We start from the raw sequence: 18,205 nt of genomic DNA, 5'->3' as shown, positions 1-18,205 counted from the left end.
CGAAGACATATTCTTGCCAGTCAGGAATCGTCTTGACACAGAAGGACATCATTGTTCTCGAATCTGAATATCGAATCTGTGTGCTTATAATTATTTGGCTTGGTGTTTAGTCTGCCCATCAAGGTTTGGACTGGAAGTTAGTTCCGGCCGACCATCATTTGGTAGCACGGTTCAGGCTAGTCGGTATCCCCATTGAACCTGGGACCTCCTGATCCTCAAACAGTCTACTAGTAAAAGCTCAATATTACTAGAAGTCTATGGAGGATTTTTCATGAAGCTGTCTGCTCTCCTCCCACCTACGACTAGAAAGAAGAAATCAATATCATTTTCACCTAGATCTTGTTCTTTTTTTCTATCGGGCCCCTTTTTCATACTTCTGACAATCTCCATCAATCGCCACTACTTAGGCCTTCGCAGCTGCCATCTCTCCATACCACTGTTCATGCCAATCCTTCTCGCCTCTGCATTTGCATAACAGCCCATATCCACATGATAGCAGAATCATTCTTACGGCTAGCCCAGTGAGACTGATGAACAACACGGCCCACTAAAGTGCCTGATTAGCTTTGGTCGCTTGGATCAGAATGTATCCAAGACTTGATGGATAAAAAGAAAAGTAAGAAACATACCCAGAACCTCCCTGCAGATGAATGAGGTTCAATTTCAACTACGCTCCTTGAAAGGATATCGTGTGTGCTGTTTTGAGTTGGCGTTGCTTGTACCACAATAGCCGCGAGAAGTCTTGCGATCGGTGCCATTTCTTTTTGAGTTTTGCAAGATTCTTCCAACTCGTCCAGTAATAGAAGCAGTGGAGGAATTGGAGTGTAGTCTGCTCGGGTAATAAATATCGGATTCGGATTTGAACTACTCTATCTTTTCTCGTCCAAATCAAAATCTCATAGGCCCGGTCATCTCCTTCCGCCAACGTGCTACATTGCGACAAAACCCTCTCCAATTAAGAATTGGATCTTGGAATGTTAGCCATGGCTAGTTGTTGAACAGGTTGGCGTTCCACTTCCCCCATCTCAGAGCCACCATTGCCTTGTACTCTTTCCGCGTCTACAGTGTTGCTTCTTGCCTTGGCTTTCTTCCTCTCCTTGATGCAGATTATAGTGATAGATACAGCGAAGAACAATAAGGCCAGACCTCCAAGCACAATCATTCCCTTATGACTTTGTCAGAACTGTGTGCATCGATGATGAACAAGGAGAGGAAAACTTGCAATTGCATCTGGAGTGATTGGTCCTTCGGACGCACATGAGGTCTCCAAAGGGAGACTCGAATTCGTGAAGTTGAATGACGATTCCATGGTTTGAAAAAGTTGGTGTTTGCTTGGGTGCTCGTATAGATATCCGAGTCAAAATTGAGATTTCTGTTTATTGCTGAGAGAGACAATGAAACAGGATGAAGGGTAAGTGTCTCAATTTATGTAGCTGGTCCATTGCAATCCAGACCGACCCTCTTAAGTCTGTCCAAATTAAAATCATCACGTGCGCGAATACTTCAAGATGAACTTCATGGCAACGAATGCATTTTCTTTCTATTCAAGGTAGTAGGTGGACCTAGAGTGATCTCTCATACATATTATTGCATCCTTTCTTGTAACATAACGTCGCCTGGAGAGTAAGCGTCAGCTCCAGAAGCGACTTGAGCCCAGCTTTAGCTTTGTGGCTCCTTGCCAATAGCGGAGGCAGACGCCGCTCCTTGAGATTCCGTGGTACTGGCATCTTGATTCGGCGGTTGTTCTTGCGTCGGGGGCTCTTCTTCCTTCGGTAGCGCTTCTTGCTCTGGTGGTCCTTCAACATATGGTCATGAATACTACAAGACAGCTGTTTATAAGTGTATAAAATAGCTCATCAACCAACATTGTCAGGTTACCCTGAATTCCTCGCTTGCAATTGCGGCAATTGCATCCCCAAATCATCTTCCCGATGATCGAGGAGATTATCCGTACCAGGTATGGTACCAAGGTAGCGACGATAGCTACTGAAATGAAGACGGTGATCGCTCCAATGACGATGTTCTGTAGCTGTTCCTATGATATGATTGCCAGCTTCTTTCTTCGCGGAGTATGGGGAGGGTTGTCATGCTTCGGTAAGATCGCCTTGTGTTCCTGGAGAGGTAGCTGGTGAGATCACTGTGTAGTAGGCGCTGTCGGGAAGGAACACTTGCATGGTGTTGATGTTGACCATTGTTGTTATTGCTATTATGGATTGTGTGTTGGACTGAGAAGGTAGTTTTGAATTGAGAGGAATTTGAGATTTTCTGTTCAATTCATATAGTAGTTAACGGTTTCTGTTAAGAGGAAACCATGAGAGAAGAGTTGTGAGTAGAGTTAATGATTTATGAAAGCTTGGGGTCTTGGTGCTTGTGATTTCGACTACCCCCTCTTCGCTCCCAGTCCATATCAAAACCCAAGTGGGAGCCACTTCCCATCCTTCTGACCTCACTCTAGACTATCGCATCTCTTATGACTCAATAAAAATCGTTCTCAATCTCTAACTCCTCTCCATCACACATGCGATAGTCGTATTCTCTCCCGAATGTCCGCCTGTATTCTGTACCTCACGCTCATGGCTCCTACTATGACTACGCTCGATGCTATCATACCCCAGATGATGATGTAGACCTAGTTTACGGTATTAGAGAGTAGTGCTATCATAACTAGGAAGAAAAACAGAAAGAAAGGAGCGACGAACCAGAGATGGAATATCGATCCCATGCCATGCGATGATAGGGGCGATGTGTGGTATTATGTTTGTCATTCTGACTTAGATTCTGTAGTGATTCTTTCTGTGCGATAGAGAGTTCTTGGCTTTATTTTGGCAGAGATAAGTGAGACATAGAAGTCTGAGGAGAAGAATTTGATTTTATACAGAAGTGATTGTGATTTGGACTGCAAGGCAGCCGAGCAGGCCAAGTTTAACATCCCCTAGCCCAATGACCCAGTAGCATTGCCTTCAAGAAAGCCCAACGTCCAATACAATCCTTCACATTCAGAGAGCGAACAACAACCGGAATCCAAGCATATGTGATGTGCTCCTCGGTGATATCCCAGCATTCCTTCATGCCCAGAAAGTCCCACGATCGTTGTACATTCACCGATCTGTCGGACCTGCTAGTGAAGCTCTCCTCTCTGCTCGTTTCTTCTTGACTTTCCTAGTCTTCCTCTCATCCAGAAAAATCCATGTCCCGAGACCGGCCCCCATCGCTACCAGGCACAACAAAAGCCCTATGATCAAATACCAATACTAACCCATCATCAGCATCTGTGTCCCTTCTTTGCTGGATATTCACGCCAGGGAAAGAACTTACCCAGGCTGTATCTCTCAGAGGAGATTTGTGCGCCGGAATACACCGCATGCTACAGTTATTGCAGTTGAGACTGTTATCGGTGACATTGAGGTTCGTGACGTCGACGGAAGCATTTTGGTTCAGGATTTCGGTCGCCTGGATGATGGCATCTGCGATCTCGTGTACCTCTTGATCGTCAGGGATGTTGTCCGTGGTATCATTGGAAGAGGTTTGATTTTGGATCCGATTCGCTTCGATTATGGCATCTGAGATGACCGTAACGGCGTGTTCATCAGGAGAGGGCTCTTCGGCGCTCATTGTGTGAGGATACGTATGCATGGGCCGGAGGTGATGCTAGAGGTGGAGGCGGGCGCAATGAAAGGATATCAATATCTTGCTTGCCAAAGGATATCGCGATCGTAGGCGGATATGATATGTTGTTTGATCACGAATGGGGATTTGATTCAAGCATTTGAGGAAGTTTCACAGGTGCGACAATTGTATTTATGTTTAAGTGTTGCATTGGGAAGTCGCGACTCTCTCCTACTGACTGCCCCCACCAAAATTCTCCAACTCGATATCCTCCGTGATTACGGGAAGATCATTGACCATATCTGAGAAAACTCCAGATCCAACTCCCACTTCTTCGTCGAAACTCCAAACGTCACTGTATGGATCCGTAGATGTGAAGGTGTAGTTTCTAGATGAGGATCTCCCACGTTTCCAAATGTGGTAGCCATTCCAAATGCAGATGACCACGAGGGCTAAAACCTATAAATCATTTAGTATGATAGAACTATGTTGAACAATGAATGCTACATACCAACATGACTCCTGTGACAATGAGAGGTTGTACTCCATTTCCGTCGACATTGATGATATCGATTTCGCTTAGCTGTTTCGCTGGTGCGATCACGATTGTGGTGTTGCTCATTGTGATCGATGTTGACTGTGACAACATTTGAGGGTTGCTCTGGTGGATATACATCTTGTATGATATGGAAGTGAATTTGGTGAAGTGGAATACATATTATTATAGGCAGTGAGCATTGCAATCTCGACTTGGTGTGCGAATTATTATAGCGAGCCCCTGAAATGTTGGTAGCGAGCGGAAGCTAAGCGAGTTCTGGCCAAAAGCTTTCTCAAGCTTGAGCTCATCAGTGCCGTGATGGGCAAAGAAACATGAATGTACTTTTCGGATTCAGATATGGCACATATACAGCGAATAGCGCGTTTTTTTTCAATGAATGGGCATGCATTGAACACTTTATTTGACAAGTATGCTCGACAGAATACCAAGAACGTTGACTTGAGTGGCTTCATTAAATAACACCAAGCAGACGAAGCTAATCAATATGAGGAATATTTGTGACCCAGGTAGATATATAGGCTTCTGGAGAAAGGAAGAACAGGCCTCGGAAATATTCCACCAGGAGAATCAACCGCGCTACAACGTAGCAGATAGCAACCACAAAGTCCAGTTTCTGTATTTGTCGCTGCATATCTCTTCCGCGGAGGTTGATAAATTCTCTGGCAAGAAAAGAAGCATATACAATTGCCCAAAGTGTGATCGAGATAGTGATGAAGATACTGGCATTCTGCCATAGTGTCTGTTCTATGGGCTTTGCGAATTCCAGGTCCCATCCTGCGACGTGAAAACCGCCAGACACTGCAGCTCCAAAAGCTAGACCATATATTGCTCTGTATTTGAATTTCTCGTCGTAAATATCGTTGGGAACATGCGTCCACTCAAAATGCTCCAACGATTGATTGCGCAATCTGTCTGGTAAGATCTCGCGAAAGGATTTAGTGCTCGAGCTGTTTTGCTTCGCGATCCAATCTTTGCAATACTTTTGTCGTTCGTGCTCTGGCAGATTGGGAGCAATACCACTGTAGTTGATTGGACTCAATGGTACCTCCACTCCTTTAGGCTTGTGTAGAAGGCATGGAAAAGTAAGTAAGGCACAAGTCTGGAAAGCGACAACAGCTACCTCGAGCTATGCTATCGGATGACCATCAAATATCCTGAGCAAAACTTGGAGTATGTTCCAGCAGCCTTGTAGAAATGTGAGAAGTTTGACAAAAACGCTGTCTTTGCTTTTGTCCATGATCTCGTCCTTGGTAACGTCTGGAAGGCGATGAATGTAACCTTTCTCTCTCATCTCGAACAAACATTCCCCAAAAAGGACTTGACGAAACTCTTCGATTCTGGTACTCGGAGGACAGCGATCTGGGCTCGGTTCAATTGTAATTGCACAGTCGTTTCCTGGATGCACAGCGTCCATTTCGACAACCACAGGAGGCTTCTGCTCATTCTCTGGCGCCAGTCTTGGAGAGCTCAAATGAATGGGTGAGTTTGAGACGCCGACAAAACCTCCCATATTCGCGAAAAATGAGTGGGAGACAGTCCATTCCACTCTGTCTACTTCCGCCAACTTCTTCATTTTCTCGTAATTATCATATGCAGCGAGGCGCTCTGCTATAGCCTTACTCAGGAGCAACTCCGGTGCAATGAGGGCAAAGAGTGTCCACTTCATATATATCCAGTGTGGTTTCAAGAACCCTGTAACTGTGTTCCAGATTGTTTCTTCTTGTGGGGGTCTCCGAAAGGTTCACGAGGAGGAATATTGAGATGTTGAATCGTGTACGTGCAGGCAAAAAGAGTGAACAGGCAATTCCAGAGGATGTCCAACGTTCCTCGAGTCTCGGGAGAATCCACAAAGTTGGTGACATTTTGCGGTATCGTACAGTTCGGCTCGAAGCTGTTGCGTGCTTGCACCTCACGAATGAAGACAAAGAGTATCATGGTATACATCATCATCGTTGGCGGATTACACATGAGAAGTCTAGAAGATAGCCTTTACTCATGGGACTATGAGCCAAGAAGAGAGTTATGTAATTGCAAGTGGCTCACGGCCACGAGGAGTTGAGGGCAGCATCGATGCAGTCTCCCGCAAGGAACTTTCGTTGCGCTACCGTGTGATAGGACCGTCCGACTTGCATACCCATACACCTCGCACTCTCTTGAAAGTTCTCTGTGCGATTCCGTCGGCCGTGTTGCGTCGGAATGCTCAGTCCAGATACTCACCGGTCCTCCAGTGTAGCTTGTTCCGAGTGAGAGCACGTTTCCCAAGGTCAGGATGGCTCTTCGAAAGTTTACTGTGCATTGCCGCATGGCTCTGCAGTGAATATGGCAGTTCCTTGGCTCTCCTTCCTCAACTACCCTCGGTGAGCGAGAATAGCTATGCAGAGATCATGCGATATTGATGTTAGCAAACAAATCTTTGGCACAAAGGAGAACTCGCAAACGATAGTAGCGAGCTATCACCTTTCCTCGCATACTTACCCACCTGAGAGGAAGGGGCAGAATTATAACGGGCTTTGATTCTAGGAAATAATTTCCCTATGTACTGTACCACCTCTACCAAAGACCTTCTCAAACCCCGAGAACGCCAAGCAAACAAATCCAAACCCTGCATCATCCATCATCACCACCAAACCCAGGCATCAACACTCCCTGAGCATTTCTCCCCACCCCAGCATCCACTCTCCTCACCACTCCATTACTCACAACCTTATTCCCCACTGTACTCTTCCCCACCAACCTCTCCGTATCACTCACCGTACTCCCATTACTAACCTCCACACTCCTAAAATACAACTCAACATCCGGCTCCATGCCCAGCGCTCCGGCTGCGCTCTTTCCCCCAAACCTCAAACTCTGCACTGTATTCCCGAAACTGAACGAATTGTTCCCATTATTGTTATCCAAGAACAAAAACGCCGTTCCATTCTGAGAATCCACTCTCGTTGTCCCAGCTAGAGTGAGCACCAGATCCGCAGATTGGGGGATCACGGCAAATGGTTGGAGACCGCTTGGGGCCACGCCTCGCCCGTTCGTATCCATGATCTTGGTACGTTGGATCGTGGCGTTGAATGTGGTTGTTCCGTTGGGGAGTTGTACGGCCGTGCTGTTTGCGAACATGGGGAAGGAGTATTCGCATGTATAGGGAGTTGCTGCTCCTAATGTTGCTACGTCTCGGCCTGTTGTCGTGATGAAGTTCGTTTGGATGTTGCCGCCTGCGAGGAAAGTTCCGTTATCTGTGTGTGAGAGTGTCTGTGACCAAGAACTGGTCACGGAGCTGTTCTGGGTTGTGAGTGTTGAAGACACTGAGAATTTTCGAGATACGGAAACAGTGTATTGTAATGTGTCGTTCGCTCCTGTTGAGTTTTTGGCAAGGGATTGGGAGACAGCAACTGTGGGATCGGAAGCCGATACTGTGGGCATGGAGCCCGTAGTAATAGAGTTCGCATCGTCCTGCCAGATGAATATCTTCCCTGTAACTAACCATGAACTGCCTACGGACTTTGACATTGTAGCTGAAGTGCTCCCGTTGTCATCCAAACCCACAACATTGATCGAAAAGGTGTGAGGATTTCCATCACACAACATTGGTAGCCAAGGGGAGATTTCCACCTCGGCCTCTTTGAGATCAAAAGCATCGATACCAACCATTGGGGACCAAAAGGCTGGGACGACACCTCCGGTAAAGATGATCGGGAAGGGCCACTGAACACCAGCCATTTGACCATCGATGTGCAACTGAACCTCTCTGAATGGAGAAAAGCCGAACAAGGTTCCGCCAGAAGCGTTGTAAGTCAAGACATCGGATTGGAGAGCATTGGACCACCAAAATTCTTCATTCCCTTGGCCAGTCGTGGACAATGTGACTATAGCACGATTGGCATTCCTAGGAAAATCGGAAATGGTATTCGTCGCATTGCTTGCAGGAAGAGAGAAATCGCTGGGTTGAGAGGCATTGATGCCGAGGCGGGCTGATATTGGGAGGATCATAGTGGCAGGAGACACAGCTTGTTTCGCTGTAAAGAAGGTTGCTGTTAATGTGGTATTGTATGCTCCTGTGAGCTAAATCAATCAGCAAGACGTTTTCAACATGGTTCCTGGAAATCATACGTTGGCAGTCGTTTGATTCGGCAGATCAAAAATGACTTTCTGTGGTGTCTTCCAGAAATACATCATGCTACACTCTTTGTCAACCTCTTACTCATAATCACTTCATGCCGTCTCCGACTCACTGTGACATGTCCTTGACATATTCCCAAGTAATACCATTCCTCTTCGGCTCCGCAGTTGAGGTTCGAAAAGCTTCAGTGTCACCAAAATACCTATAAGTTCCGATTAGAAAGAGCTTCCCAACCAGGATGGTAGGAAGAGAGTACATAATAGCCAATCGATCAAACTGCGTCCCTTTACTCGTAACCGAGAAGTTCATCATAACCGTATTACTATTTCCCATACAAGCAGGCGGGGTATAATTTCCTACACTTCCAAATTAGCATCTTCTAATCTTCCAATTTCAAATCCAAAGTTTGACTATGTGACGAAAATGGGAGCAACATACCAACAAAAGGCTTCCCAAAACTCTCCGCGAAAGAAAACTCCATCAACGTAACACTACACGCCTGCCCCGTCGTCCCATCCGCACTCGCCCCAACGGTCGACGTCGTTACATTATCCCCATCAAACACAAACCCTCCCGCTCCCAGCACCGGAGCATCCACCTGAAAGACCCTTTGTGGGGTCGCTGCTGCTGCGGTCGCCGAAATTGTCGATGAATCCGTTGTTATAGAAATGAAGCTCGCCGCCGAATTCGACTCTTGCCTTATTTCCAAGTCGCGCACAACATGGACATGCACCGCTTCTCCTTTCGCGATCGGATTCGTCCGAAAATACTTCTCCTCTCCCACTTCGCAGTCCTTCCAATATCCGTCCTTGGAAAACGACTCCAAGACCGCCAAAGCTATTGACCCAACTACAATAACCAGCAGCACCACCTGCACAATCCCCATGCCCGCTCTGTCATCCTCCTCCTCATCCTCATACCTCTGTCCCCACCACCTCTTCACATCGTCTCGAAAATCTAACCCTTCGTCGTCCATTCTCACCAAAAACCTCTGTAAATTACAGAAGAGAGACCAGCTGCCAAGATCGAGAGAGGAAAAAGAGAGAGGTCGTTCAAGATGTTTCCGTACTAATGTTTCGCGCACTAACCTGCAACGCACACGGTCAGACTCCCGTCGCAGATCAACCAAGCAACCACGCAGCGATCCGGGAGCTTATCTCGAGCTCTGCGTCGAGGATCTGTGCTTTGCGACTTGAGATCCAGGAGTTTAACTCTCAGGAAGAAAGCAGGGCCTCAAGTTGAGATAATGAGTATCACGTGCTTCTTATGAATCGTCGCTCAATGAGACGGATGCGATGTAGAGGATAGGACCATTTTGCCCACTTTGCTCTAAATTCACGGAATTCTCGCAGGTGGCCTTGTGCCCTGTTATCGATAGAGAAATAACAGGGCAAAGTAAGATACTAAACTTCTTTGCCCAAATTCTGGAAACAAATTGCACTCACACTCCTGAACCTCACTCTTGATCTTTCCACAATGACATGTCTTGTTACTGAAATCGTGGCAGTAGAACTCCTCCAGCCACACCTTTTTGATGCCGTTTCAATTTGAGGAATAATCGAACGATTTCAAGTGGATCACAGGAAGAGCTCTCACTGAGGATGGTAGATGTAGTAGTTTTAAGTAAGTAAAATTTTTCTCGAGATTTGATTACTTAGGAGATATTGATGTCAATACTATATACAAACTCTAGCAGCTTGAACCACACACAATCCACACAATCTATATAATCTACACAATCCGCGCAGTCCGCGCAGTCCGCGCAATTTGCGGAAGACGCGCAAATCAAGCAAAACAGCAAACCATCGGAATAATAGAAATGAATATGGAGTAGATACTCCAAAAACAAATGTGTTTGAGAGACTTTGGCAAAGTAAAAGAGCGATACGCAATTGATCAAGAGATGAAGATAGAGCAGACGAAGGTTTAACCAGTAACGTGGAGTGATTTCTAGGAGCTGGAGCTGAGATTTGATGAGCGAGGACCGACAAGGAAACGTCGATAATCAACGAAATTATAAATACAAGAGAAGACATCCAGAGGAGCGCGCTCGCGCATGATCCTGGTTCTTGCACTTAGCACATTTACCGAACTGACGAGACAAAAAAATTGATTGAATCCAACCGTATTCCCATTTCACTACCCAGACCAATTTATACAATCCTTCCTTCTCTTTCTTCCCCATCCCATATAAACTCATAAAGTCATGCCGCTCAGACACACCACACCGCTATGCATACAATGGGTATTCCTCTCATCCCCAATCCAAAATGCATACTTTTCCTAATCCAACCAACTCATCTGGATATAACCCCTAGCATGTGCTTGAACTATAACGTTGATTACAAAAGCAGCCAAGAACAGGAACGCAATAACCGAAGGCCCAACACTGTCATGGTATTTAATCGCTTTTCTTGACCTGATAGCTCTGCTTCTGATGACATATATAGCCATGCAATAGATCAAGGACGCAATGGCACTCAGGGTGAACATGCCCGAGCCGATCAGGGCGCCGACAGTTGGTTGATGGTCAAAATTTAGGAGGAGCGTCGCAGCAGAGGCGATAAACACTGAGATCTCAATCTGGGAAGAGTTAGTAATATGTACGAGGAGAGTGAACTAGGAAACTTACCCATGACAAATATGTTCGTTCAGCGGCGAAGTACACTTTTGGTTCTACCCTCACTGGAACGTGTATCTTCTTGCCTTTTGGTGCCTTGAACTTCTTGCTTGTAATCTTGCCATTGCCGAGTGCAGATATCATTCCATTCCTAGGTACAGGATTTGGTTTGCGCATAGAATCAACAGTGCGAATGATGTGTTGACCAGCCATTCTCGCATGCTTCTTCATCAGAAGAGGATAGTACATCCAACTACCAGAATGTCGTGCCTCCGCAATCTTATCTGACTCGTTGTCTTCATCGTCAGAGTCGTAAAGAGGTTCATCTTCATCATCCAGTGGTTGGGCAGCCATTTGTTCCTCGATGTCCAGTTCATTGCCTGGGGCACGATTTTCAATCTCCCGTGCTTCGCGAAGACGATTCAAATTCTCATCTGAACTACCCAAGGCAGTGCTAGATTGTGAACCTTCACCTTCTTCGACATATTGTTCGTCGTCGGAGTCCTCATCGTCCTCATCGTCATCACTCGTGCTGCTTTGCGCTGAATGGCCTGGTCGACGAATTCCAAAGTGTTGAGTAACAGGTTTTCGGATGTCGACATCCATCTGAGGCATCCAGAAGGGTAGTAAATTAATACGAGTAGGGAAGAGAGTAGCTGTGCCGTGAATGAACTTCGAAAATTTGGGGACCGCTTCTACCAAATGGCTAGCAATCAATTCTCGAACCCACTCTGGAGGCTCCTGACCTGCTTGTGTCTGCAGTTTGACCTCGAGAACAGCATATGGGAACCGCTCAATGTCCTCAGCAGGGAGTTGAGAGAAGGGATAGTCGATACCGATATCCATTCGTCTCCAGTTGTCACCCGAACGTTGTCTGCCATCAAGGTTATCCTCTCGCACCATTGTGAGTTCGGTATCCAAAGAAATTCGAACTCTTGCATCAGCTGGGAGCTGGAAAGCGGTACGATTGTAGAACGAGCGGCAGACTGGTTTATAACCTTTCTGGATGACCGAATACTGGATCTCCTTTGCAAGTCTCTCGTCCTCGTCGATTTGCTTGGCGGATTTCTTGCCGTCTTTCCTAGCTTTCTCGAAAAGTGCTTCAGGTAGAAGGTCGCCTTTTAGGTACGCATTCATATTCTTCTCCTTGATGTTAAAGCGAGCCTTCACAGACTTCTCTCCAGTCCAATCTTCACGATGCGTCTTGCGTTCAACGAAGATCGTCTCGGTATCGACATCACCGTACCAACGCATACGTATAGCCTCTGCACCCTCAGACTTCTTCAATCGACCCTCGTATAAATCCCACGTCTCGGGGTTATCATAATAGATGGAGGTAATGGCAGAGTCTTTTGGTTCGAATTCCTTGTTGGCATTGAAAACGAGGACTGGTAGATGCTAGAATTTGTTAGCAGACATCGCCCCTCAATTACAATGAACATACCTTCAAGATGATGAGCTTGACCTCAGTGATGTTGTCTGGATGCACCCAATACTTAGTAGTATTTCGAATGAAGTTGCCCTGGCTTCCACCGGCAGCACTGTCGCCCTTCACTGGGTTTCCTCTCGTCCTAACAATATCATACAGCTTGGACAGCTTGACAATATCTGCATCGTAGTTATCTTTGAAGAAAGGCTTGGCCTTTAGTCTCGTCGCGAAAACCGGTTTGAGCATCCATTTCGTTTGTTTCTACACCAGTCAATCCCAATTATTTGTACTGAATCAGGCTACTCACATCATGCTTCTTAATGATTTTCTGGAACCCAGTATAGTTCAACGACACGAACTTGGCAAGGTCATGCACATCTGCAATGATATCACTCAAATCCTCCTCCAACATCATGAACTCCTCCTCAGTCGGAGCATCATCGTTCTGCGCATTACCATCTCTGCCAACAGGTCCCCTATTGTCGAGTCTAGCAACCACATCCCCAACCTCCTTCTCACTGGCAGCAATCCGTCTCGAGATTTCAATCGCCTTAACCTTCTGCTTCGTATGCACCTTATCCAACTCCTGCTCTAGTCTGCCAATAAATTTACTCTCGTCGTCCTCCGTCCACTCCTTTCTCTTCCCCTTCGGATTCGATTTCGAGGGCGGCGTCGCCCAGTCCGTCTTCAGCTGCTGCTTAAGCTCGTCATAGGCGATATAGTACCATTGATACTCCTTAATCACGCTCGTGCGGAGCTGCTCGCCGAATTTCATGATGATCTGACCGGGGCCGAAGTCGTTCTTGCCAGGTTCGGACGTCTTCCAGTATCGTTGCTTCGTTCTGAGGTCTTGGACGATTAGCATTGGGTTCTCATGGCGTGCATCGCATACGAGGTTTAAGAAAACGAGAAAAACAACAAAGCGTGGTGAGGCTTCAAAGTTGTTGTTAATTGCAGTGAAATTGAAGAGGGGAATGGTAGAATGGGTTGAAATACCTGGCTGCAGATGTGGAAAATAATGAGGAAAGAACTCTTTGCTGGGAATCCCCGCCTGAAGTGATCACGAGAGTTTTGGTGGGGCGCGGCAAGCTTCAAGCTTCAGCTTCTTTTGCAAGGGCAAGCTTCCTTGTCATTTGTCCATTGGCCAATGAGAACCTCGAATTGCATCACATGTGAACGAAAACACGGCCTATCTTATCAGAAACCAGAGAAAAAGAATTTTTTACATTATACTGAGAAGAACGCATGCGGGCCTTGAATCAGGTAAATCTGAGCACACCTCTTTGTCTTGTGGATAATGACATGAGGTACAGCACAAATGATTATTCGATATACATTTATTCATGAATCAACTCCTATGTCTGTCATTATTTGCATTGTCCTCATCCCATCCATACATCCAACATTCAAAGTCATACAAAACGCCATGTATCAAGCCATTTCCTTAAGCAACACCAGTGACCCGACGAATTGCTCTTCTTGCGCCCTCGCCAACAACCATGATGCTACCCTCTTGCTCCAACATTCTAATGGTCTCTGCAAATTCATTACCTTCAACAGGCATACTACTCTGCTCGCCGAGCTGCTTGACCACCTCGCTGTACCGGGCTGCTTGACCTTGTCTTGTCATGTCATCCAACAGAGCCAAAACGGCAGTCTTGAGATCCTGCTTTCGTCTTCGCTCACTGGCACTGGTACCTTCAGTGAGCAAGCTCATATCGATCAAACCAGTTCTAGCATCTGTTGCAGCTTGCTTGAGCGCGGACTTGATCAATCTCACGGCTTCCTTGACATCATCTCTAGTGACAATTTCGGACAATCGCATCTTAGCATGAGCTTCGGCAAGACGGATCATGGATTCAAGTTGTCTAGTAGTCGCAGTGATACGTCGCTCGGCTGCACGAACATCTTCACCAAGTTTGCGCATCTCAACATATGAGGTGACAAGCTCTTCCGAAGCTTCTGAGCTGATTCGTGGCTGGCACTGTTGGCGAGCGTAGGAGATGTAGGATGTAAGAAACTCGATGGGCTGTTCCAAGGTTAGTACAATGCTAGATCATCCTTATTTGGAGACTTACTAGAATTTCTTGCGTTGATGCATTCTGTGGTTTATCGTCCAAATACATGCTCAACAAATGTCTGGCCATCCGGCGATCATTGGTCTCGTCGATACGATCCAGGATCAAGTACACTAAATCAAATCTGGAAAGCAAAGTTGGTGGGAGGTCGATGTTTTGCGGTACAGGTAGATTCGGGTTATACTTGCTGCCGATGGGATTGGCAGATGCAAGAATACTGGTTCGAGCATTCAAAGTTGTGATGATACCAGCCTTGGCGATAGAGACAGTCTGTTGTTCCATCACTTCGTGAAGGACGGACCTAGTTGCATCTGACATCTTGTCAAACTCATCAATGCAGCAAACACCGCCATCAGACAAGACCAGAGCACCAGATTCCAAAACGAGTTGACGAGTTTCAGGATCTCGAGTAACATAAGCAGTCAATCCGACTGCTGAAGAACCCTTTCCACTGGTATAGACACCACGAGGGGCGATCTTGTGGACGTATTGCAGAATCTGTGACTTTGCCGTGGAGGGGTCACCACAAAGCAAGATGTTGATATCACCTCTATACTTCGGACTTCCACCCTTTTCGAATGATTTGTTAGTACCACCGAAAAGTTGTAGTAAGATTCCCTTCTTGACATCGTCCATCTCGTAGATACTGGGAGCAAGAGAGCGGGAGAGGAGGTCGTAAATGTCCGGTCTAGCTGCAGTGGCCTTGATCTTCTCTTCTTCCTCTTCGCTAACCTTCCTCACTTCCTCAATATTGCTAGAAAGCTCCTCGGAGAGCTCCTGTTCAACCGTCGTAGTATCAATTCCCATGCGCTTCTTGTCTACTTTCTGAATATGCAAGACATCGATATAAGTCTTAAAGATACTCTTTTGAATTCGCTGTCTTGGATTGACGCGAACAGGACTGGCCTTGAAGATACCAGTGATTTCAACCCGGTCACCAGCTTTGCAAAGATCAACCAGCTCATCGTAAGCACACATTGAGACCGAATGAGGTGTTTGTCCAGGTGGAACCGAGTCAGGTGTCTCTTGGAGCTTGATGACTTGTTTGTCCATGAAGCCAGAACGGTTGTGCACAATCTGCATGGAGTTTGGAGACGCGCAGATGGGTCGAGGGCATTTGGTCGGCTCGGCGATCTTGCCACGGTCAATGTCGACCTTAACAGTATGATTGCAGACCTGGCATCGGAAGAAGGCGTCTTTCATGTCTGGGATAATTGGAGTAGTTCTGATGACGAGGCCTTTGATGGCTACAATCTTATCGACGTCTATTGATGTTAGCATGGTACATCCGCAGAAAGGGGTTTCTTACCAGAAGGGTTGAGCTCTCGCATGTTGACTGTACTATCAAGCCCAAATGGTCGGACTCGGTATGATCTCTTCTGAACTTCCTGGCACAAGTCTAGCTCGTTCGACTCCTGGCCCCGAGGGCTTTGTGCTTCTGGCTCCTCCCGATCAGAACTTGGAACTGGTGGCTCGGAGCTCATGACTCTGCTGCGCTGTGAAGCTTGTGCTGGAGTCTGAGATTGTCTCTGTCTGGCCATCTCCGCTTCTGCAAGTTCATACATCACATCCTTGATACCCTGATCCATAAGAGTGACAATATCTTGTGGATAGTCCTGTGCTTGTTGCCAAAGCTTCTTGGTAGGAGGGTAAGCCTTAAGATTGCGGAAGTCCAAGTTGAGACTGGTGATTCCAAGAGTCAACATATTCTGCATCATCTGGACATATTCCTTGGTCTCTGAGTCGGGATCCTCGCGAGTCTCCTCCTCAGACAATCCATCTCCCCACATACGGTATTTCCTGGTGAAATTTCGAAGGAACTCCTTAAAAACGGAGAGAGTATCATTGATTGAGACATTAGTTCCCCAAATACACAATGTAGAGTTGCCACCCATTGCCTGAGCATCGGATGTAGTAGGGTCCATGTTTGAGAAAGTTGGCGCTTCAGAAACATCACCAGGGACCTCTCGCACAACTCTGCCACTTTCATCCATGTAAATACGACGTCTGGAGTGAGGAGTGTTGATGTTCTCAGAGTTGATATCGCCACGTCTCGAGTTATTTATTGAAGATCCGGGTCCGGCTGAGCGGGATGATCGTACGAAAAGGCCACTACTGTCACTTCTAATATCAGGAAGTATTGATTGCTGACGAGGGGCGTCTGATCCATTAACTGAGCTTGAGGCATATCGAATGGGTGAAGATTCTAATCTTCGTATTAGTTTTGACAGACACGTAACGGCAGACGGTGAGCTTACCTCCAAGGAGGCCAGTTGTACTGGCTCGTGGTGTTCTCTCCCCATCCTGTGTCGTCTGGGTATTGGACATCTGTCTCAATGGAGAAGAGACATCTCGTTCTCGATTCATACGAGCAATTTCTGCTGGCGACGATCGATAGTTCATGGGTGACGATAAAGGAACATTTCGCCTGGGGGTACCATTGCTTTGCGACGATGCTGCTTCGTTTTGAAGCTGGGCAGCTGCTGGATCCAAATCAGGGGGACTGCTTGGAATTGCATTTCTTTGCGATGTTCGGCGGGGCGTTCCAGATTGGGAGCGGCGATGCGATGGAGACGACATCTTGCCTTTCTTCGTTGTTTTTGAGGTTGTTGAGAATCGAGTATATGATGAGGGGAAGTCAAGACTCGCGCTGAGAAAAACCAGAGGCCTTGACGAGGAGGGATATTGACGCGTCGCGACTTCTTCGCGTGAGCGCGTAGAGTGGATGCATTAGCGTGTTTCTGGCATGATAGGGGCTTCGCCCCTGAGATTTTCTAGCCAATCACAGTAATTGTGCCGAGCTTCCTGGGACAATTCCAATGTCCTTGACTTTTCTGTTTTCAAAGATCGTAGACTTCACTCTTTACGAGATGTTCGTACTGCAAACCGATTGGTGAGTGCTGTCACTCTTGATTGTTCGCGTGTCCTTGGTACTTTGAAACAAGTACAATCTCGATCATGTCAAGAAGTGCGGAATGGTGCCGTGATCTTTCTTGCTCAATCTTCCATATGTCCTGGGACATTAGAAGTATATTGTTGCCAAGGCTACCTGATCTTTCGACTACTGTCTCCGTTGCAGGCAGCTTCCATTATCACTCATCCCATTCTGAATTGTAACCTCAGCCTCAGTCTCCTCTTCTTTTCACTCCAAGTTGTCTTCTTCAATTCCTCGCTCATGTGGCAGTCGTGTTCCAATACGTTCCAAGTCGCAATCAACCAATGTTCGAAAGCATGGCGATATTCAACATAGGACAATACCGTAACTTCCGAAGCGGAAAATCATCGCCTGGCGCAAGATCGCTTTGTTGCGTGTTACGAGTTTTCGAAAGTAATATTTTCATTCTCTAGCTATTCGGTTCACAGCTTCTAGAGTTCTCGAGCAAATAGTAGCTAGACCGTTGGCAATCTGCCCTGCACCATATTAAAGACCTTTTATGCTTTATAAGTCGGCTCGCTGAAAACTTCAAGAAGAACCGAGCGTTGTTATTATCTTCTTCATGACTGGGACATTCCAAAGCATCTGCATGATATATATTATTAGGCGGTTCAAGCGATTCAGTCATTCTCTTTCCACTCAATTAACATGACATTTGTTGCGTAGTCCAATGTGAGCTCGTGATTCTCCCTCTTTCTCCATTTCGGGGCAGTGGAAGATATGAGCAGTACCGAGCTATCAACGACGAATGCGCTAATAACACGTTGCCATAAATCATATAGTGCGCGAATTGCTTTGCAGAAGCTTCAATGTTGGTGAGCTGCTGCCTGGTTGTCATTGGACGATGATGCTGACACATCACCC

At 46.5% G+C, this 18,205-nt stretch overlaps 7 protein-coding genes across 7 annotated transcripts; all 7 read right to left on the bottom strand.

Moving 5' to 3' along the window:
- Positions 1-3,098: 3,098 nt before the first annotated feature.
- Positions 3,099-3,612, bottom strand: LY89DRAFT_667790 (uncharacterized protein; the record flags this gene model as incomplete). The annotated part of the gene is made up of 2 exons (XM_018213001.1): positions 3,099-3,251; positions 3,316-3,612. The coding sequence occupies 2 exons, from the start codon at positions 3,610-3,612 to the stop codon at positions 3,099-3,101; spliced, it is 450 nt and encodes a 149-aa protein (XP_018073077.1).
- Positions 3,613-3,837: 225 nt separating this feature from the next.
- Positions 3,838-4,282, bottom strand: LY89DRAFT_667789 (uncharacterized protein; the record flags this gene model as incomplete). Its single annotated transcript, XM_018213000.1, has 2 exons — positions 3,838-4,065; positions 4,118-4,282. The coding sequence occupies 2 exons, from the start codon at positions 4,280-4,282 to the stop codon at positions 3,838-3,840; spliced, it is 393 nt and encodes a 130-aa protein (XP_018073076.1).
- A 358-nt stretch (positions 4,283-4,640) lies between these two features.
- LY89DRAFT_774826 (uncharacterized protein) lies at positions 4,641-5,759 on the bottom strand (the record flags this gene model as incomplete). The annotated part of the gene is made up of 2 exons (XM_018221979.1): positions 5,309-5,759; positions 4,641-5,218 (listed from the first exon to the last, which is right to left on the bottom strand). Exons 1-2 carry the CDS (start codon positions 5,736-5,738, stop codon positions 4,641-4,643), a joined length of 1,008 nt encoding a protein of 335 aa, XP_018073075.1. The 5' UTR covers positions 5,739-5,759.
- A 1,013-nt stretch (positions 5,760-6,772) lies between these two features.
- On the bottom strand, positions 6,773-9,165 carry LY89DRAFT_582181 (uncharacterized protein; the record flags this gene model as incomplete). The annotated part of the gene is made up of 5 exons (XM_018209150.1): positions 6,773-8,221; positions 8,270-8,336; positions 8,392-8,481; positions 8,536-8,635; positions 8,718-9,165. The coding sequence occupies 5 exons, from the start codon at positions 9,163-9,165 to the stop codon at positions 6,773-6,775; spliced, it is 2,154 nt and encodes a 717-aa protein (XP_018073074.1).
- A 754-nt stretch (positions 9,166-9,919) lies between these two features.
- Positions 9,920-10,438, bottom strand: LY89DRAFT_503172 (uncharacterized protein). The gene has a single exon (XM_018207984.1). It carries the CDS (start codon positions 10,313-10,315, stop codon positions 9,956-9,958), a length of 360 nt encoding a protein of 119 aa, XP_018073073.1. The 5' UTR covers positions 10,316-10,438; the 3' UTR covers positions 9,920-9,955.
- Positions 10,439-10,562: 124 nt separating this feature from the next.
- LY89DRAFT_732270 (SPX-domain-containing protein) lies at positions 10,563-13,193 on the bottom strand (the record flags this gene model as incomplete). The annotated part of the gene is made up of 4 exons (XM_018219665.1): positions 10,563-10,862; positions 10,912-12,297; positions 12,344-12,589; positions 12,636-13,193. The coding sequence occupies 4 exons, from the start codon at positions 13,191-13,193 to the stop codon at positions 10,563-10,565; spliced, it is 2,490 nt and encodes an 829-aa protein (XP_018073072.1).
- A 474-nt stretch (positions 13,194-13,667) lies between these two features.
- On the bottom strand, positions 13,668-17,048 carry LY89DRAFT_780734 (MCM-domain-containing protein). The gene is made up of 4 exons (XM_018222411.1): positions 16,665-17,048; positions 15,716-16,612; positions 14,407-15,671; positions 13,668-14,357 (listed from the first exon to the last, which is right to left on the bottom strand). The coding sequence occupies exons 1-4, from the start codon at positions 16,984-16,986 to the stop codon at positions 13,773-13,775; spliced, it is 3,069 nt and encodes a 1,022-aa protein (XP_018073071.1). The 5' UTR covers positions 16,987-17,048; the 3' UTR covers positions 13,668-13,772.
- Positions 17,049-18,205: the final 1,157 nt, after the last annotated feature.

Source organism: Mollisia scopiformis (genome assembly GCF_001500285.1).
Source record: "Mollisia scopiformis unplaced genomic scaffold LY89scaffold_9, whole genome shotgun sequence".
In the NCBI taxonomy this organism is placed as follows: Eukaryota; Fungi; Ascomycota; class Leotiomycetes; order Helotiales; family Mollisiaceae; genus Mollisia; species Mollisia scopiformis.
This window is presented reverse-complemented; position numbering and strand designations above follow the sequence as displayed.